Genomic DNA, 22,202 nt, shown 5'->3' with positions numbered 1-22,202 from the left:
ACACGTCAGAAAACTTACCGGCACGTTTCATATCACTTCTCTTTTCTATACAGACCTCTTATTATCCTATTAATGATTAACATTAACTGAGAGTGAAAATAAGTTGTTAAAGTTCATTTTAAGTCCCAGCGAGAGAACAAAATGTCCTCTGTATGTTTGCGCCATAAATCAGTGCATGAAAGGAAGAGATCGTGAGAAACACTCAACACACTCTGTAGTTCAAAGAGACCAACAAGCAAGTTTATGGCTTAATTTGAGGCTGCTTACTATGGTTGTCTGTTTTTTTCTGGATGTAAAAGTAATTCTTTAAGGCCATTTTTGTTTGATAGAATCAATCGTGCACTGTATTAGAATTAGAAAGTTTATTATAGACAGTTTGCTAAATCCTGAGTACCAGTCCTTTTATTGTTGCATGGCCTGGCTCAGGTTTAAGAGGACACAGCTGGGAGGAAACAGCATCCCATTTTGGGGCTAATAAATTATATAATATCAGACTGGTGTATAGACTTGCACACTCGCTGATACCAAATACAGTTATACTAAGCTTTGTTCAAGTTCATAGGACTTTATCCCAGTGCCTATTTCACTAAGCCAATCTAAGATTTTCTGCTTCTTGTTTATCACTTTTCACAGAAGACTACAGTCATGATAACTGCAGTGACAGTAGTGCTGGTACCTGAGCCGCGCTCGGGGGGGGGCAGACGGCGCGGCGTTTGAGGTCAGAGGTTGCTGGAGTCGTCCAGGGGATTGGAGACGACCGACTTGTGGATGAGCATGAAGAGGGGCAGGTAGGCCAGGAAGTCCAGCAGGTCCAGAGGAGGAATGTGCTGCAGCTCCAGCCTGATGGCCGCCTCCTGCTCCAGGTGGATCCCCCCGGCCTTCAGCTCCAGGAGCAGCTGCTCCGCACTGATGAAGCCCTGCTGAGCTCCACCGTCTCCTCGCTGCTCCTCCAGGAGGAACAGGAACAGTTGCTACACGGGTCATAACAATGATAAAAGACAAAAATAATGTTCAAAATATGTATAATAATAATAATAATATATACTTTTTCTTATCTTAAGTTACAGCAGGAATGTCTACAAACTGTTTTACCTGTAATGGTGTTTTACCTAAATCAAGCCCCTAATTACCATGGTTACCAAATGGTTAAGATGCTAATTAACAGATACCGTTTTAAGCACATGGTATCAAAAAGTATACAAGTATTGACAGCTTTAATAGTTGTGAGTGTGTGGGTGTGTTTGCTCATGTGTGAGTATGAGTGTGTTATTGTTTGTGCCAGCCTCAGATTACCTCGGCCTGTTTCTAGTCTTGTTTGAGTGCACCTGTTTGCACAGTTAATGCAGTCAAGGTAATAATTGTTGAGGTATGGTTGGGGGGGGAGAGAGAGAGGGAGCGATAATCTTTCTGGCAATTAGCCCGTTCCCCCCACCACCCTCTCCAGTTAACAACCCTATCCCTAACAGCTCTATAATTACAAAGCCTCCCCTACCTGGCCAGGGGCTCAGTTTCCACACCCACACGGCCACAGGCTTTCATGTTCCCCCCTGCCTTTCAGCGGCTCACTACTTCCTCGTATGAATGAGGGCCGGGCCTGCTTGTGAGCGGCCAGCTGGTAGGCTAGTCCCGGTCCATCTGAGATGAGCCGTGTGTCTCAGGCTGATTACAGGGCTGGGCGGAGTGGACGGCATGTTCACTGCTGGGCACTTTAATGAGATTAGGCCCGTGCTAATCTATGAAAAGGGAAAAGCACCCCTCTCTTTCTCCCTCTAGCTCGCTTCCCTCATTTCTATGCATGAGTGCTGAGTGTCTCACATAAAAAAAAGGCTAGCTTTACAAAGCATGCTTTGGAATTGCTCTTCAAAGTGTTTACCAGTATTTATTTCATTGTAATTATACCCGCGGAGCCATGAAAGAGAGGCGGAGGTGGTGTTTGTGGCATGAATGTGACTAATGTGAGAGTTAATCTGATGTTGCATGGAAGTAATCAAGTGCACCTTGTGAAAACAAATTCAGAGTAAAAACATGTGGCTGCACTGTACTTGCCAACCTGGAGACCTCAAAAAGCAGGTAGGATTTAGTAGCCTGAGTGTGGTTACTGAAAAAGTTCTGTTTTCTGGTGACTTTTAAAGACTTTTAAATAACAAAATGATACAAATAAAATAATCGATGCCTGCAGGTGACCTTAAACTGACACTCATTAGCTGGAAAACCCAATGGGACCAGCGCATTTAGCCTTTGTTCAGTACCAAGTCTTAGAAAAAACCTTTCCTTTAAAACTTTTCATAAGAAGCAGGAATTCTTTATTCCAGGACGTCTGTATTTCTTTGACTTTGTACTCTCCATTTCTTTCTCTGTCTCTTACTCACTGAGGAGGACGAGGTTTGAACATGGATCTCTGTACTACGTCACACGCATGTCAATCAGCATATGGTGTAGCTGTATCAACTGTCTGGCTGGGAAAAAAAAGAGGTGGAAAAATAATCACTGGGGAGAAATATGGGAGAACTGTGACCCCAGAAGGAAACTTGTGGAAGGCAATGAAAATTCGCAGGGGTGGCAAGGATGGGTTGAACATATTTGCAAACAGAAATTCAGGAGAATTGCAGGGAATTGCGAGCCAAATGTTGTCATTACCTTTGCTTTGAAGAGCCTCACTTCAAGCGAGCGGAAGTCCATGTCGTTGATCAGCGATCGCATAAATTCACTGGGAGAAAAAAAGAAAAAAAGGTGGCGACAGTTGGTGAAAATGTGAGGGTAGTTTTCAAAGAAGTACTCCACTGATTTAATGTTGCATTTTCATAAAGTTATGGGATTTACAACACATTCAGTGGAAGACTCATTCTACCAAGATGCATCACAGGAAGTCATTCCTGCCTGTTCAACTCCTCCCTTTGAGTGTAAGACTCTTTTCACCTCTCTCAGCAGCTAATCATTATTTATTATGATTTACATCTTCAACTGTACTCTCACAGTATTTGAGCTCTAATTCAACTGTGCAAAATCACACTATTTTGCAAGAAGGCATCGTTTAAAGTTTCAACTCGTCTCGTCTCATGAATGTTTGGTTTTAAAGTTGCAACAAACGTCCTCCAAGAACACCTCAACGCCCCTCGTTCTGAAGTACAGCTTCCAGCACTTTTCCATTTTAAACTGTGGTAAAAGTATAGAGGTATCAATACTTTGTCCCTCGTATTGTTTGAGTTGGATCCTGCCCAGGCCTTCACTTTGTACTGCAGGTTTTCTGCTAGAAATCTAATGGTCTCCAGGCCCAAAGGAAGATAACCCTGGTGACGTAATCTTGGTTATTTTTCAGACTTTGACAGTACTTCAAAACATGACCGGAAAAGTGATCTTGACATGCTGCAAATCAGTGCAGAGCGCCGTTAACAAGGCTTACGTTTGTTGAATCACAATAAAAATCATCTAGTCAAAGTAAAATCTGTCCAAAAATAGCAGTGTTGGTACTTTGGATGACACTGCACACAAATTCAGGACAGTCTGTTTGTGGTGGCGGGTGATTTTTGGCGGGTCCGTCCCGTGCGATGTTTGCAGAGATGTGATGGTAAAGTGTTCTGAGCCCTTTGTGGTTGCTCACAGTGGCCTGGCTGCCAAACAATACGTGGGCACACGTGGACATCCCGCCACAGTAACGGATAAAACTGCTCTGGTTTTGGGACAGTGTGTGTGTGTGTGTGTGTGTGTGTGTGTGTGTGGAGGGGGGGAAGCTGACGCAGGGTGACCAGGGTTCGTGTGGAGGTTTAGGGAGGGGAATAAGCAACCGGGGCACACTCTGGTGCAATGTGACCACTCGCAAACCAACAAAATCTAGGTCCGCTGGGATAATTGGAGGGAGACATGGCCAATTGTGTTGGGACAGACCTCTCCAGTCCAGCGTGTGGCACAGCGACGGCCGTCCCTTCTCTTAACGAGCGCCCGGTGTTAATGAGCCCCTCCTCGCCGTGCGCTCAATGGCCTGCTAGAGCGAAGAATGGCCAAACGCTGGGCCAACGAGTGCAATGCACGCCTGAGTGCTCCCAGCGCCGTGATTGGCCCTTCTCCTCCAACCACGGCGCAGGCGGGGGCTTGATGGGGATGAAGCAAGACAGGGCAGCTAATGATCATTAATTGCACTTGGTTTGCAGTAAAAGAGTCCAAATGCTGGTGTGCTAAGGACACTGGCGTGATAATGGCGAGCGTAAACGAGGGGCTGGCGGACTGGTGATGGACTGTGGGGAGGATAATAGCAGCCTAACCCATTTTCTTTTGTCGGCCCTCCTCTGGCACCCTGCTGGGGACAACACAGCAGACTTCTCGCTTACGTAACGCCAAAAAATTTTGGCGGTCTCCTCACTGGGGAGCCAGTATACAGTGAGGCAGGGGGTAAAGGGATGCAAACATATTCTGACCTAGTTTGATTTGACAGAACTGAGAGTTGTTTTGGGATATTTTTGAGCGGGATGCAGTGACGAGGGAACTCTCTGGAGGAGGGAGGAGGAGGAGGGACCTGAATCAGGAAAGCACAAATAATATGATGGAAACAGATATTTCTGGTATCTTATTATCCTGAAAAAGTGAGCGCTACAATTCCCTCAGGATAGTTAAAAAGTTCTCAACTGCCTTAATCAATCACTCAATGCACCAAGATGATTCCCTTCAAAAACTGGTAGTGGAATTTGACAGCCAAAAAAAGAAAGAAAAATCTGAACAATAAACAGAAAAGCCATAACAGAAAAAAAGGAAACGAACTGAAATGATACTGTGGACAAAACAAACTCAAATCAAGTAAAACATATACAGAAAATTTGTTTAATTTTAGTCTTTTGGTCAAATTTGTGACCAGAAGTAGCACGACAAGGCACTGAAGTTTAGTGAGACGAGGATCTCTGCACGACTGTGAGTCAACTGCCTTCACAAAATGTTGTGTTTGTATTGTAACACTGATTCTGAACTACTTAAATCTAACACAACAACAAATAAAAACTAAACTAAAACTAAACATTTTTAAACAATAAAAACGAGAAAATCCACTCTGGAAACAAACTGAAACTAAACTGAATAGAAAACAAAAATCAAAAACAAAATAAAAACAAAATAACACTATTTGAACGGGTGATTATAAGACAGTCATTACATAGTCATAACCATGGCAGCTAGCGTCACGGCTAACCAAGCTGACTAGCTAACACCAGCTACAGCAGACAGCGGTTAGCCAACTTTAACAAGTAAATTTAAATCACCTTTATACTATACTGTTGTCATTAAACTGGCCTTATAACACTTAATAATGATGTTATGACAAGTCCAAATGTTCCACTATAATTGAGGTCAAGAAGACATTCATAACACACTTATAATGATGTCAGTATCAAAACCAATCAGAGTATAATGTCATGTCAAAACAGAAAGCTACACAGTTTAAGTTTAATAATGTCAAGTTGTCATAGCAAAGACTTTTTAAACGTCAACTTTTCATTAAAATGACATAATAGACCAAATCCCATATAATAACATCAGTCATAAAGACTCTTCATGTTCATAAAAGGCACCATGACATGATTATAACAGAGTAATGACAGTCTTATGCACACCTCTTCAAATAAAAAGTTACCAAAATACAAAAACATAATAACACTGGTGCTTCTGCTGTCTCATGTTTTCTCCAACATTAGCCTCCTTCATTCGCTGACTCATTCAGGCCAGTGAATTTCCCGGAACGAGGAGACTTACAGTAACTCTCAGCGCACGCATGCATGCTCACAGATCCAACAAGGGAGGACAGCGACGAGAACAATGACGGCGACGGCTCCACTGATGCCATTTGGGAATCCTGTATGGCAATGTGCTTCTTGGCAGATCATGTGACTCGCCCTGAGGGAATGTGGCGCTGTGTGAGGTGGACTTGTCGGGGAGCACAATGCTGCACGGGGACAGATGGGCCGAGTCAAGGGCCAAAACGGCGCGGCACAGAGGGTGAGAGGCAGGCAACAAGAGAGCCGCAGAGATTAGAGGCACGAGAGGGACGGACAGTTAAAGACGAAAAGAAAAGAGAGTGAAAGGGGGGAGGGGTGCAATTAGTGTGAGGTAAAAATGGAGGAAAAGACAGAAATATACTCAACAAAAATATAAATGCAACACTGACTTCTTCTGTTTATCTCTCTCAGATTTTGTTATTAAATTTGTTAAAATCCATGTAAGTGAGCACTTCTCTTCTGTTAAATAATCCGTCCACCTGACAACTGAGGCATACCATGATTATAGGGCTACAAAGAAGACCAAAGTCAAGACCGGCCCCGCTCTGAACCTGATTCGTTGCCTTCGTAGTTTAGGTTTAGGCATCATACTTACAGGTACAAGCTGGGTAACCTGCAAAAAATCTAGTAACACATAAAAAATAAAAACATTTGCGACAACGTGTAAAAGTGTCAGTCCATCTCAGATGAGCTCGGGCCTCAGAGAAGTCTGCAGCGTTTCTGGACGTTCTTGATGTATGTCTTTCTCTTTGCATGATAGAGTCTTAACTTGCATTTATAGTTGCAGTGACAGTGCTTAACCGTTTTCCACTAAAAGTGCGCAGATTTTAAATAATTTGTGCACGAACTATGAGAGAAATAAATCTTTCGTCTGCACAAAACAAGCCCTCGATTTCCTATTTTTTAAATATTTTATGATATATAGAAATGTAAATAAAAATGTAGGAAGCAGCTCCTGAGATTTCAAAGCCTTACGTGATCATAAAGGCTGATTGTGTAACTACTGTTGCATCTAATTTCTAAGACAGGATTAGAGACAACAGGATTAACTGAAACAGGTAAGAGGATCAATTTAGTTGAGTTGGGATGAGATGACAGAAGGATGCTATTGTTTTCTCCTCGTTCAGGAGCCGCTGATCTCCTCTCTTCTTATCATTCAAATTGCAAAAAGGAGTTTTGTGAGAAGAGGTTTAATATGGTCATTCATTATCATTACTATAATTGCCTCCATAGAGAGGAGACACCCTGGTCTCCCTGTGCCAGTGAGGCAGTCAGTCTACAGGCCTCCTCTCTAATACACAACACAAAGGGCCGGCCGTAAATCAGAGGACCCATGACCCTGGCCCTGTCCTCGCTGAGAGGGAGCTCTCACTCCGGGGTGAGGGCTTTGGGAGCAGGCCTTGACCCTCGGAGACCTCCGGAGTAGGCTTGGCTCCACACACTCCTGTCTGTAGGAAGCTATACACCCCAGGGCAGGAGAAAAGCGATGTGTGTGGGAATCCGCGGCGGCATATGGGACGTAATGTAGAGACACAGGGACGCTAAAGGCCGAGTTCAACTCAGAGTGATTTTTTTTTTCTTCTGTCTGCGCAGGGTTCAATGTAGGGCTGCAATAACCATTATTATTGATTAATCTGCAGGTTATCTTCTCTATTCATCGTTTTGTCCACAAAATGGGAGAAAATTCAGTTCCCACAGCCCAAATTAACACGATCAGATATTTTGTTTTCTTTGACCAACAGTTCAAAACTCAAACAGACTCAGTTTAGTATCAGGTATGACAGAAGTACTTTGGAAGATTTAATTTGAACTAATTCTTCCTTTCATATGTGTTTTTTGTTTATGTGAACATGGCTCACATTTTGGGTCAGCTTGTATTTTCCTGTGTTTATTATGATGCAAAACTGGGTGGCATGTCATACTTTCAGATGGATGTGTGCTGTGTATTGGGGAAAAAACTAAAAAACCAAACCAGCATCTACCACGCAAGTTAAAGAAATACAGACCAGTCAGAATCCATAATATGTTATTTGACCAACAGTTCAGTGAGTGATATAAAAAAAAAAAAAACAGCAAATCATCACATCTGAGCTGAAACCACCAGAGGATATTTAGCATTTCTGCTCAATAAATAACTTGTATTAACATTGTCCATTCATTTTCTGTTGTTCTGCTAATCAAAGAATCATTTTAGTTCTTTTGTCACGTCCAAACTCATAATTTTGACTTCTGAAGCCACATAAAATGTTTGAAGACACGAGAAGACGGGGATCAAAGAGAGCCCCACACACGACGACTAAATCAGCGGAACAAACTTGCGTACACACACTCTTATTCTTATTTATGGCGGGTCAGGCACTCCTCTTCCGGCTTCATTGAGGAGTGTGTCTGACTCCTGACCGTCACTTACTCCATTGTGGCTATTTTCTGAGCCAGGCTGGAGATCACAGCGAAGAGCCTCAGGTCCACGAGCCCATCTGTCACTCTGAAGTCCACCATCTCCAGGATCTAAAACAAAATGCCAAGAGAGTGAGGTGATCGGCGTCAGTCTGTTCGACGTTCGGCCCAAATATTGTTATGGAGAATGATTTTTTGCATATTGTACCATATTTTATATCTGTTTGAAAATCTTTGATTCTCCTCTCAGTGGTGGGATTAGCACCGTTTACTGTAACTGCATTTTTTTTTCCATATTCAATATATTTTTTGTATTCTTTCACTCTTCACCAAACTTTCCAAGTAAAATGTCCTTGTAACTGTTGAGTTTCTCCAAAAGACTAATTTTCAGCTGGGGTGAACAGAGCTGAGTGGCTGGATGCAGTCACTCGGTCAGCCATTTTTTTCCCCCCTGAAAAGGTCTTAATTTACTCAGAATTCATTGTGTTGTAGTCCTACTTAAGAATATCAAGAACTAAACTGCTTTGTGCAACCGATAAATTTAGACATCTATCAGACATCTGACTATCTGTTATATCTAAGCCGTAGTCAAAGTCTACCTTTGTGAAACCAGCTCCAGAGGAGTGTTTTAGCACATCTGAAAGATAATCTCATACCTGAAAATGAACGTAGAGTAAACAGGAAGCAGATTGTCTGCTCTGTGGTTGGTTGCTTACTTGCATAGTTTCAATACAATGAATGACAAACAGCGATGGTGAGAAATAAGACAAGAGACTTCTCTGATTGTATGAACAACAAAGTGTTGTTGTCGGTTGAAGTGACACGTGGACATGAACTGCTGCTCATCAAACTGTTTGTATGACAAACCAGAGAAAGACGCATAATGAACCCAGTCAGGCAGCAAACTGTGGTGTCTGCATGATCATTTTGAAAAGTCTGTTTCCACCCGTCCAGACTAAAATGACCTAAAAACTGATCATTTCAGTTTTAGTTTTACAACTAAATTGAGTTCTTCCTTTTTGTTAAAAGACGTAGAGGAGACCGATTTTCATTATTGTCACTGTGGCTTCAATAAAGAAAACTGGGCTACTTTTTAGGTTGTTTTGTGTCACTGTGGGAGAGCAGTATCTGTGTGTGTGTGTGTGTGTGTGTGTGTGTGTGTGTGTGTGTGTGTGTGTGTGTGTGTGAGTGAAAGGTGTACAGGTGGAGAAAAAGCCGACCCTGTAGACGTAGATCTCCTCTTCATCAGACAGCAGCTCTGGAGGGATGATGTTTTTAAGAGCAAGTAGAACCTGAAGGCAGGAGATGTAGCCGTCACCGTCACTGTCCTCCTGCAAAGAAGGACCACCATCATCATCATCATTTAGATCCACGAGTCCTTAACTTTTTGGGTTATGATTCTTTAACTCCAGTGTGTGGCGTCACAGGTTGACACGACTGTTGCATTTTTCAGGTTGCTTCGTTTGAAGGATTTTTGATTTTTGCAGGAGTTAAGGAGGCAAAAGTATCCAGTATTTTGCAAAAAAGCAAAAAACATTTGACACAATTCAGAAAAATTAATACAATTTTGAGCAAAAATCTTAATTCAAGCTCCAAAGCCCATGAGATACAGTTGAAAGCACCAGGTAATGCTAGCAGAAATATGTTTTTACTTTCTTTTATTATGCAACCCCTTGCATATATCGTAAGAACCTCACCAGGTTGAGAACTACTGATCTAGATTAAATTATTTGTCAAATAACCAATTAGCTGATTGACAGAAAAACTAATCTTCAAGCATTTTAACAACTGTTTAACCATTTCAGTCATGTTTTTAAGCAGAAAATTGCCCAAAACTCTCAGGTTCAGTTTCTTAAATGTAAATATTTGCTGCTGTTTTTCATTTCCAAGTCTACTAAATTAAATAACTTTGAGAAAAATATTTTCTGACAAAAAAGAAATAGAAAAAACACCTTATTGTTAATTGGAGTGCACCACATTACAGTTAGAATATCCCCAATATAAAGGGTTTAAATGTCTTTTCACTTACTGCTTCAAAAGCTCTTTTGTACTCGGCCAGCTTCTCCTGACTGAAAATGCAGTACTTTGCCAAAAAGTCGACTGCAAAGAGAAGAGAAGAAGACAAAGACAAACCTTTAGAGCTTGTAGAACACACATTAAATGGTCTTTCTGACCGCACAAGAACATTTCAGTCCAAAAGATGGCCGTTTGTTCTGTGTATCACATTTCATACCATATAGAACAATGATTTCCAGCTTCAGTAACAGCATTAGGCTTCTGTGTGTGTGAGCATGTGTGTGTGCAGAGTGGATTAGAGCAATATTTCTCTCTTCTGGTCGCACTAAGGTCACGGCGGGTGGACAATACGGGGCGAGTGGTTCACAGGGAGTCCAGTTGGCCTTGACTGGTGGGGGTCAGAGTGGCTGCTGAATGGATGCTGTGGTCAAGACCTTGATACACACACAATATTCTACGTTATCAGGAAAAAGCAAATATCTTATTTACAATAGTGAGTAGTTATTTTCTCATATTTTGCTGTGACGCCTCTGTGCTTCAGCCTGTTTGGCAGCGCTGTGTAGCTCCGAGACACTGCTGCCCGCAGGTTTTGAGGTCAGGACTCGTAGTTAAACGGTTACACCACATTCTCAGTTTCTTTCCTCTGCTCTCTGTCTGTGAGAGCTGCAGAAAGAGTTTTACACGTGCAGACTCACGGGCAGAGCAGACTGAGGATCGCTTCGGCTGAATTCACACAAAATCTGGCATTGTGAGGAGATGTGGGTCTGTTTATTTTTCTATTTTGATCATCGATTAACCATTTAAGTAATTTTTCTAGCAAAAATGACTAAAAAATATGGTCTTCCTCTGTTAGTTTGACACGTGATGACGTCACCTTAGGGTTCTGATAAACTTGGATTCACATTTTTCATGGTTTCTGACATTTTATACACCAAAAGATGAAAACTAAGGTTCGGTTTTTGTTTTAACCCACTGATATCGGACTGCCAATAAATACTGGCCGAAAGTTCAGGTATAAATAATAATAAAATAAATATAATAATTGTCTTTAAGGTTCATAATCCTCAAACATTCCTCTCAAAAGACTTTTCTGATTCTTTTGTGATAGAAACAGCACCTTATTTCTTTAAGTCAAATATAATGATCTCTGTTTTGAGATAAAAACGATTCTTACATGAGAGGGACAGTCTGAGACCAACCACAACCATGAATATTTCAGTAGGCAAATTTGGGAGGGAGAATGACTTGGGGAAAAAAAAAAGGGGGTAGAAAATGGGGGCTTTTAAGCTGCTGCCACTTCAATTTAGGAGATGAGAATGAGTCTACTGAATAATGGATCTATTCATTGGTTTGGAGAAGAAAGAGGAGCAACAGAGTTGATATCAGTCTGGACTTAAACCCCTGGACCTCTGGGGTTTCTCCGCAATAGCAGGGGGGCTGTTTGAATCTGCCATTTATCAGCTTAGGCCTAATCAAAACCAGGCCTTCCGTGGCCTCGTCCTTTCACATGCAAAATGTTACATTCGCATCTAGTCAACTTGACTTGTTAAAGCTTGATTGATCAAAAAACCTGCGGGCCGGCTTCGCGCATCTGTTTGCAAATATCCGCGATGAGAAGGGCCTGCAGGACGGGGATCTGGAGTCACACGTGCAGCCGCTGATCGGCCTGCATGAGACCAGGCGGGGATTTAAACTCCGCTCCCGTCAAAAGACACCGACACACACATTCACATGCAGGGCTGCATCAGTGCACCGGTCAATCTGCTAAAGTGAACTGGCAGCTTGTGTGAGAGAGTGAATGGATCCACCTTCTCTTTTTCTTTACTACCCGGCTGAGCAGAGGTTCACCGACCATCTGGAGGAGAGTCAGCAGATGACCTGTCGTGACTTCACTCAGTCCAGAAACACACATATGAACATATTTTAAGAAAAACTGACCCATGTTGGTCTATTTTATTCTACACTGACAGGCCTGAACCAGTCAGGTGTATTATTATCTTAGGAGTCCATCTTTTTAAACTTCGCACCGCGAGAACAGTTTCTTCCCAACTGCAGCTGGTCTGATCGACGAGACCCGGTGTTCTGATGATTCATGCTGCCTTTTTGAAAAAATGCTACAGAAGCAAGACTCGATAGCAGAATAATAATAAAATAAAAAAATAAACAACATATCAATTTATTTCTTTCATATTTCTTATATTTTACATACCAAATTAATTTGACTTGTAGACATGTATAGAGATATAAACATATAAATACGCTTATTTTATTTATTTTTACCTTAACGAAGCTGTGTGTGTTTTAATGTTGAAGTCTGTGTTCCCCTCGTAGCATTTAATTAGAGTGCTATGTTTTGACCCCTGCCTAACTCTCACCCTTCCACTGAACTTTCTACCCAGAGAACCACTAAGTAATACATCTCGATTGTTAGCACGCATCGATAGAACATCTGGATCAAATATCGCTCTCTCCGAAGCCATCGGGCTCCTTTGGCAAAAACAGCAATCTTACCTGCTCGTCTATCGCTGCCTCGATTTGTTAATTTGTTTGTATTATGTAACTGATTGAAGTACAATTTTGAGATACTTAACAACTTTACTTCAGTGTTTCGATTTTGTGCATTTATTTTATTATTTATTTATTTTTAACATTTATTACAGTATTCTTTTTTAAATTTTTTAAAGCTGTGGTTGAGATTGGTAGGATTTCAGTGCAACGTCATCACAGAGATGTGCATTCACAAAATATTACCCAATGAGATTTTTTGATAAATAATCATAAGCTAGAACAGTTTGGTAAGTTCAGAAAATTACATCACTTTACTGCAATGCAGCCTTTAAAACCAGGAAAAGACACCACATATGACATATCATGATATAACGATATTCGAAACCTGATATCAATCAAATCGCACTTGCATTGTGGCAGATTTTGTGATATCTGCAAGTATCGTATCGCCGCCCAAAGAATCAATATAACATCGTATCGTTATTAGACTTGTGATTTACAGCTCTAATAAGCTGTTCTGCGAATGATGCAGAGTTCAAGGGAGTTCAAACTCAACATCAGCCCTGCCTGCACTGCTGCTGTATACAACACACACACACACACACACACACACACACACACACACACACACACACACACACACACACACACTGTGGGGCTGCAGTGCAGTGGTGCTGGAGGAGGTCGGGGGGTCCCTGACTGAGCGGAGCACTCCGTCAGGGAATCAGCCGGACAAAAGGTGCAGTGGAGTGAGAGATTGAGGGAGGAAGCGAGGGCGGGTGGAGGAGCGGGACAAAGCCGAGGCAGTAAAGCCTCCTGCCTGATAGCCTTATCTGATTCCACTCCAGCGCTTGATGGCTTTTTTTTCACCCTGCCTTTAAAGCGCACAGGTTGTGCCTTTGGTGTGAAGCCTAGCAGAAAATGTTAATCAAGAGAGGGACTGTGTGGAGAAAGGCGAGAGAAAGGGGAGAGTCACTCTGCGGAGGCCATAATCTGTAATGAGACCGAGGCGATTCAGTTGCAATTGAGAGAGGAAGAATGGGGCCGTGATGATGATGAGCAGGGAGGTTCACTCTTTTCGCCGGCGTTTGTTTTTCTGTTTTGTTCCTTTTCTCTTGCGGAGTCGCTGCTCGCGCACCGGTCGACAGGCTGCAAACAGCCGCGGGTCACAACTCATTTAACACACACTTGGACGTCATTTTCAATGTCTGCAGCTGACAGATGAAAAACACTGCTGGCTGCTCGCCTGACAACTATTGGTACTCATCTGTGTATGATTTATATTTCCTTCTCTGACCTCCAGGCGTTTACGGCGCTGCCTGAAATGTGCCCGCAGCGATGAGTATCACAAACTGTCGGGTGTTAAAATCTGCCTGGTCAGATTCACCGTCTTGTTTATTTGTTTTCTTGATCAGATAGTTCTTTATTTGAATCTTACTTTGATTTATTATTTGAGAAGTTTTGCATCTTTTGTTAAATTAAAAGTTTTGTAGAGAAAACATGTTTATATTTCTAAAAAACAAGGTGTCAAAAAAGTATAGTCTTACAGAACCTTTTAGTACTGAAACAAATACACCCTTGTCAAGTACCAAAAGTTTCAAAGTTATGTAATGCTTGTCAGGTTTCTACTTTTGTTTGCCTACTTACTTACTATTAGATCGTTTCTGTTTAAATCATAATTTCTGCCCAACTTTAGAGTTTTATACAATTGCAGGTGTTTGGAGAACTTTTCACATGTGAGAAGTTAGGCTTCTTTTATTGAGTGAAAAAGTGGATTTTCAAATCACAGGAAGGTACAGAGTGTTCCTGTTTGGTTGTTTTCTATCTGTTTGAGAAAAAATTAAAATTATGGACAGTAGTTGCAAGATCATAAGAGTTAATTTGCACAAAAACAAGGGGAAAATTAAAATAGCCTGTGTTTCATTTTGGCATGTACATTGTGGCTGTTTGTATCTAAACAACTTTTCACTTTTGAAAAGTTTAGCCCCTTTAGAAATGAATAGTTTTGTAGAAAAAGCAAGTCAATATACTTCAAAGTATCCGCAAAGTATGGCTTTGGTATCTGCACTGAAATGACTGTATGCAATAAAGTATCAAAATATAACTCACACTTAAGCTCTACTCAGCAGTGAAGTGCTTTAGTTCAAAATAAAACACACTCATTAATATGCACTTACACAAAAAAAACACTTCTATAAATGACTCGTCAAACAGTGTCAGAGCTAGGATGCAATTTATAACACACACACAAAGACTCACACAGGGGTCTATTGTATTTCTAACGAGTTCACTTGTTTGTTGCTCTCTTTCCCGCTTAATCCCAGACTTTTGTTCCTGCTCATCATCACACTGTATAAAGTGTCCTATAATTCCTTTAACAAAGGTCACATTCAGTGGTGGAGAGGAGGTGACCCCCTTTTTAATAGCAGGAGAATGTCAGAGTGCAACATGCCCCACATATACAGCCCTAAAATATGTGATTAAGAGCGCGAATTTGGAGCAAACAGCATTCACACACACAGAGACGAACAGAGTCTGAACTGATCTTTAACTGCTGCAGGTCTATGAGAAATGGGTTTATGGGATGTTTTGGGTTTAAGTTCTTAAATATGTGATGATCCTGTAAAACTCCCGCCGCAGAGCGACGAGACAAAGCCGTAAAATATGAAGCGCGGTGCTGTAAGATAAGGAGGTGAGAGGTCTGAGCTGTAAACCAGGCCAGGCGTGTCATTTCACAATAGTATAGAATGAGGTATTGTCAGGCGTTTTGAACACGCTCCGAATCAAAGGTGAAAAAGATCAAAATCTTATCTGATAAAAGTGTGACAGGAAAAACACTGGACTGCAGCAGACCAGCAGGAGGTGCACAAACAGGTTTTCAGACTGATAAAAGCAGTCAGAGGACACAGATGTGCACACGGAGAGTAGATGACATGTGGTTTGAGATAATATATGCAGTGGTAATGATCTCTACTCTACAACTGATCACTGATTTATCAAGCAGCGCAGTTATTTTTGCATCTACCTTTAAATGAGATTGATGCTGTGATACGGTAGAAATGTATGTCATGCAGATTTAAGTGAGCCTATAAAGATTAAAGGATAAGTAAACAGAGTCCCTGATACAAACAGTAAAAGTGCTTATTAACTTCACATTCCCAGGGATGATGGTCATACATTTAGAAATACACATGAATATTGATTTTTTGGGGGAATTTGTGTGAGACTGTAAAAACGAAGAAACACTAAAATCACTTCCTGTTGACTACACAGTACACAGGTTGCATAAAGTTCCCAGGAAACAGCTAGTAGAGTGTTTATTTTTCATGTGTTGCCTAAAAAAACAAAAAACAGTGAGGGAGGGACTTGTCACAGCACTGTGCATTATACCCCCCACCATGCATCTAAAGTGGTCAATGGATGTAACACTAGAGGGCTTTTCACACTGCATATAGCACCAGACTAAGAGAGCTGTTAGCTGTTAGCTTAAGGTGTGCTGGTCCTGCTCTGGAGCAAGTTTATCCCTTGGAAACAGACTAAAACCAGGGCTAAAAGGTGTCAGTGTGAAATGGGGAGTATTTACATCAGTTCCTGTACTGACAGACATTTAACCCAGGGCTAAAACAAGTGCAATGTGAATCAAATAGCCCTGGGCTTAGCTTAAACCTGGGATAACAATATGTATGTGAGATAAGGCTAAGTTATCCCAGGGTTAAGTCTTAGACCTAGGCTAAGGACAGCCCAGTGAACATGGCCAGACCAGGACCAAAAGAGCCTCAGCAGAGGCCAGTTTGATGACAGGGATTAGGCTGAGGTGGCTGTCATGCTGGGTTTGGTTTCCAGCACAGTCCAGGGCTGACAGCTAACTGAGCTAATGGCATTTAGCGGTTAGGTTACTTCAGCTAACAGTAAAGCTATCTTTCCTCGGAAACTGTGTTCATCCTGGGGACTGGCTGTGTTCACTGGGAGCCTGCTGAGCCCAGTTCTTTTGCCCATTAATGGCAGCTACCATGGAGAGTTGAAGCTGAGCAGCTGGAGGACATCAGAAGGTAAATAAGAAAATATTTTCCCCCTAAAATATACTTCAGTTTCACCCAAATCAGTCCAATGAGGCCCAGAGAAACCCCCTCCTTCCATGATCCACTGCTTCATAAGTGAGAAAATGTTTCACTGGATGCAAATTTAGTAACACCTCCAGGTGCAGGATGAGTCATTAACAGTTTTCAGTTATTTTCCAGGAAAAGACAAGCTCTGAAATATCATATCAAATATCTAGCGATATAGCGGTACAGTGCAACACATATATGATAAAAAAAAAAAAACAGCTGAACGTTGATTTTGACTTTACGGGAACTTTAAAGGGGCTCTGTGAAGTTTTCTCGTAAACAAATAAAAGTTACAGTATGTTTATTTTCATGTTACTCACAGCAGCACAGCACCCGTGTCGTGTCTACAGCGCTCGCATGCTAGAGTTGTTCTGTGATTCATCTTCACAAAAGGCAGCAGTTACAAGCATGAATGACTTTCAAATGAATGAGTTCATTAATTAAAGTTGTTAACTTCTTAAAAAAAAAAGGCTGTGGACCATTTATCTTAATTGGCAGTTATGTTTCATATTGTATTTCAGTGGAATAAGGACACCAGTAAATGGTCTGGCACACAGAGCACTGCTCTGGAGCAAGACACTGAAAATTGTGCCCTCTTTTCTATTCATTCAACAAAGAATTGAGTCTGAATCGATTCAGACCTGACAGAATCTGAACTGACTGAAGATTCCTGCCTCTAACCACATGTTGCATATTTAGTGTCTCTAACGTCCAAACCTGATGCCAGAGGAGCACCTACAGTGTCACAGTTTGAAGCGTACGAGTTGACGAGACAGGAGTTTGACCGTGTTGGGTGCAACAGTATTCGGGGTGCCTCACTAATGTTGTAAAAAATAGTCTGTTCAGAGCAGAATCTGGCAACGTGCGCTGGTTTCTCTTGAGTGGGCACTACAACGTGAAAGAGGGTGACAGTATTTGGCAGCATTCTCGTGCAGGCTGTTGTTGCTCCATGAAAACACGACTCCTCCCCCTCACTTTCTCCAGAACGGCTGAGGAGTGTGTGTGTGTGTGTGTGTGTGTGTATAAAGCGCTGGTAGGGAAAACAAACAAAGACACACGTAGTGGCCACACTCCTGTCTCTGGCTGCACGCCATCACCCCTCACCACAAACCACAACTTGGGCTTTCTGCACACACGCTCGTATACACACACGCCTACGCCCCAATCAGATCCACACTGATATGTCCCCAGAGTCCAAATCATCGCAGATCTCCAGAGATAACCTCACAAAGCAAAATCATCTGCTATTATTGCCCTGCCGCTCCTTGACATTGTGCCATTAATAAGGCCATTGTGGAGGCCGCTCTCTGTTTGGACACCGTATAATAGACTCTTTGACAGATTTACTTTGCTCACTCTACCTCTTCCCCTTCCTTTTCTCTCTGTCGTGAATACAGCGGGCATATTCCACGCCGCTGCTCATCAAAAGGCGAGCTGTTTGTTTGCCCAGTCATTCTGGACTGATGGTAAATACATAGAGGTATTCCAGACCAAAGGCTGAGCAAACAGGGGTTACATAAAGGCACTGTACCCGAACACACACCGGGGGACATCCTCCTGCACGCACACACACACACACACACACACACACACACACACACACACACACACACGCTCACAAAACCCCTCACACTATAGCCCTTCATCTCTCCTTTTAAAGCGACTGGTCTTTCTTGCACATTCAGTCGGCTGTATTTTTCTTTTTTTGCTGTTTGAAAACAACAATTAGGCGACAGATCTCCGCCCACAGGTAGAAGACAGTAATGTAGGCTAGTGGCGGTGGTGGCGGCGGTGGGTGGGGTCAAACGAGGCTAGCCTCAAGGCCGCCAGGTGTTCCATATCAACACTGACATTCATCAGAGACCCACAGAGTCCCTCACGCCTCACTCTGCTGCTCTGCGGCAACACAAAGGAGACCACAGACACTTGACCTCGGTGTCACCCCGTTCGCCATCACCTCAGCCTGGGTTGTCCACAACAGTCACAAATTTGGAGGCAAAATTGGCCTTTTTTTTTTGGAAATCTAGGTAGGTAACATGTTTTTGTAAATGTATAAGCAACCACTGAGATAAATATCTTAATTATTACAGCAGGCATGCATGATAAATACTGGGGCTGATGAATTATCTGCCTACAGTAAATAAAATTTTATCTGATTCATCAAAATTACCACTGATGTTTGGCCACAATCAGTTTTTTTTTTGTTTTTTTTTGTTTTTTTACACTGGTTGAGTTGCTGTTTCTTGTTAATTTCCAACTGGTTGACTGCAAATGCAAACCTGTATTTTTGTGTCCCAGGTGCTGTTTTTATTAAAATAAATTGAGCACTGCGCAGCTACAATAAATTCAACAAATTAAACAACATTGGATTAGATGAGCTGGTTAAGAACAGAGTGGAAGAAGCTGTACCACAGTATAAAGGTATAAAAATTAAAGAAATCTAAAAGATACAACTTTAGATTGATTGCTAATGTGCACATTATCTCACAGCCTTTAATTTTTAGTTTTAGAGTTTTTGCTCACAAAAAGGATAAATATTTTACTAAAAATCAATAATGGGGCAGAGAAATGTAAAGGTTCACAAAAGATTTATTCTGTTCTCTATCAGCTCATTGATGTTGGCGTTACATGACGACAAAGGGAGCAGGTTTGACGCGACTCATCTCGTACTGAGAGCATGTTTACATCTGCTCTTTGTGCTTATGTACATATTCTGTTATTCTCCTCTGTTAACTCCAAACACACGAGCCACATGACAGCGACCGCTGACTGATGACAACCTGGAGGGTCACAGAGTTGAATGGATGAATGGTGGCAGAGTACAGGAAGTCATAAGTGTGTGTGTGTGTGTGTGTGTGTGTGTGTGTGTGTGTGTGTGTGTGTGTGTGTGTGTGTGAGGGGTGGGGAGGGTTCTCTATTTTGGGAATCCTTTGGCAAGTGGTCAGCGCTGGACTGAAAAGAGACAATTATGACCAGTTAGTCCCTTTCAGAGCCTAATGAGGAGCCACAGTTACAAGTGTCTGGACAACAACTAGTCAACACACACACACAGATACAAACACTTTTGTTTGCACACGAAACCAAATGTGTGTGTGTGTGCATGTGCAAGGACGCACGCACGACAAAACAAAAGGACCCTGGCAAATATTCAGGAGTGAAAAATTACAGATTGTACCAGGACTCACTCTGTAAACACACCCACAAACACAGAGAGCCTCACACACACACTTCATTGTACGTCTAATATTATGAGGAACTACATTACATGTCATTTAAACTCCAACATGAATCAATCATTAAAGGGATAGTTCACCCAAAAATGAAAATCCCTCGTGCTGATTGAAGTTTATTTTTCACAGGAAAACAGTGTTGCAGAATTTCAACCCAAAAAAAATCATTAAGTTCCTCCATACTGCTCGTCTGCTGACGAGCTAACACAAGTCCCCTAATGTCTCTGACGTGCCAAGTCGACTTGAAAGACGTCATTTACACCATGATTTGAACCCAAATCTTCACTGTAGACCCGTAGCTTGGAGCAACATATTGGCCAGAACGTAATCTCCGAACCTATCAGCTATCTTCTGATGGAAATTTTGCTTTTGACGAGCTTTATTAGCTTTATTTATATGCATATATGTTTAGAGTATCAGTAGAAATGCATCTTTCTGGTCATTCTCACTCTTAAATTGCTAATCAGATTGTAAACAATCATCTGCACACAGAAGAGGAAGGAAGAGGAAAAAAGGAAAAAGTGGAAAACAACTCTGACCTCACGCTTTTCCTAAACATATTCCTCCAACTCCAAATAAACTAACAACAACAGCAACCAAAAAATGACATCACTGCAAAACTGTCATATAGATAAAACTCTTCAGTGACACACACACAAACCAAAGTCCACACTCCTGTACGAGAACAAAAGCTTTCCATCAGTAATAACCTGCAGAATAGTGAGGCCAGCTGCAGGGTTCTTCATCCTGCTTGATTACCGTCTGAACAAACCTGTCCAATCAGTCCCATTCACGGGTGCCAGCACTCACGGCTGAACTCTGACCCGGCCGACCCCTGCAGAGGGCCGGCCCCTCAGCCTTGACCTTAGGTGTGGATGCTTATTGTCGGACTCGTCAGCCCCGGCGCTCTCACAAAGGCTGGGATGCCAGAAATTAGGCACTTGAGGGAAACTGGAGAACTCCTGGCCAAACTCCTGCTCGCAAAAAAGGCAATTCTAAAAAATCAAGTGCCGTAATTGAGGGGAAATTTTTAGAGTCGAGAGGAGTGTTGGTAAATGCGTCGGCTGTTTGTGTTTTTGCCCACACGGTCTTTTGTGTGAACAGGAGGCAAAAAGAGTGTTGGCAGGCAGAGATAGATTTACCCTTCAAACATGGCTGAGCTGAAAAACCCTTCATTTTAAACAGTAAAGTATAACAATTATGATTAATTCTGACCAAAATCTCCTCAGCTGTTCCACTACAGAGCACCTTGTTTGACAGTCTATGAGCTAATAGACAGTAATCAATCCCAGAAGCCTTAAAAACGTTCACGTGTAACCAGAGGACGAATAAATGATCTTAAATGTACAGAATCTTTTAATTTCCACCCGTACAGTCTGCGAAGAACCTGTGCATGGCTGCAAGTAAATAAGAAGATATGTGGTGTTACTCAACACTGAAGGTGAAAAAACTTACTGCAACTTATTCCAGAAGTTTTTATACATTTACCTTGATTTTACTGATTTAGTGTGCTGTCTGGAGTAAAGTGAGGACTGGGTTGAGGAATGTTAGGCTGTTTTCAGTGGGGCTGGGTTAAAAAAAACTGATTCAAATCAATATCGTTCTTTACAATTATGTGTCTTTTTCCAATATTTAAAGTGCATGTCCTGTTGTGGGAAGCCTTTTAACACCATGACCAGGAACTACAGATGTAAAAATAGACTTTTAAAAGTCATTTTAATGTAAATTTTCTCCCTGTGCTGCCTAAGAACAGAAGAATTCTGTGACCAAATATTGGAAGTAATCAGGACACGGATGCATCAAAAGTTAATCTTATGAAGTGAGCTCTATGTGAAACCTTCGAGCTCTTCTGACGGTACTGCAGCTTAGAAACTATTCAGGATGTAGTTTGAAGGTATATGATACAAGATCTGGACTGAAAATGACTTAAGGAATAAAATAATCTTTTTCTTTCATGAGATAATAAACTCACAGTCCTCAAAGTTGGAGCGACCTTCGTCTCTGTTTGGCTGACGAGGCGTATCGTCCTGCAGTTTGGAAAGCATGTTCAGCGCCTTTGTTTTCCTCTCCTCCATCATTCGGTCAAAACTCCCAGACCTCCTCCTTCCTCCAGCTGACGACTCGACTTCGTCCCTCCATCCCGGATAACTGGACTCCTCCTCGGTGGGGCCTCCGTCGTCTGTGCTGGAACC

The 22,202-nt window shown here is 42.0% G+C and overlaps 1 protein-coding gene across 1 annotated transcript in view; it reads right to left on the bottom strand.

Moving 5' to 3' along the window:
* Nucleotides 1-264: 264 nt before the first annotated feature.
* LOC146306963 (uncharacterized) overlaps nt 265-22,202 on the bottom strand; it is a 57,782-nt gene continuing 35,844 nt past the window's right edge. The window contains exons 10-15 of the mRNA XM_084710898.1: nt 21,983-22,201; nt 10,180-10,250; nt 9,371-9,481; nt 8,164-8,261; nt 2,638-2,707; nt 265-971 (exon numbers count right to left, since the gene is read on the bottom strand). Of these exons, the coding sequence (XP_084567024.1) occupies nt 720-971; nt 2,638-2,707; nt 8,164-8,261; nt 9,371-9,481; nt 10,180-10,250; nt 21,983-22,201 (821 nt within the window). The 3' untranslated portion in view covers nt 265-719. The remainder of the gene's footprint in view (nt 972-2,637; nt 2,708-8,163; nt 8,262-9,370; nt 9,482-10,179; nt 10,251-21,982; nt 22,202) is intronic.

The sequence above is a fragment of the Lutjanus erythropterus genome, chromosome 22 (assembly GCF_056507025.1).
Source record: "Lutjanus erythropterus isolate fLutEry1 chromosome 22, fLutEry1.hap2, whole genome shotgun sequence".
NCBI classification, from domain to species: domain Eukaryota; kingdom Metazoa; phylum Chordata; class Actinopteri; order Lutjaniformes; family Lutjanidae; genus Lutjanus; species Lutjanus erythropterus.
The sequence above is the reverse complement of the archived record's forward strand: the minus strand, read 5'-3'. Positions and strand labels throughout refer to the sequence as shown.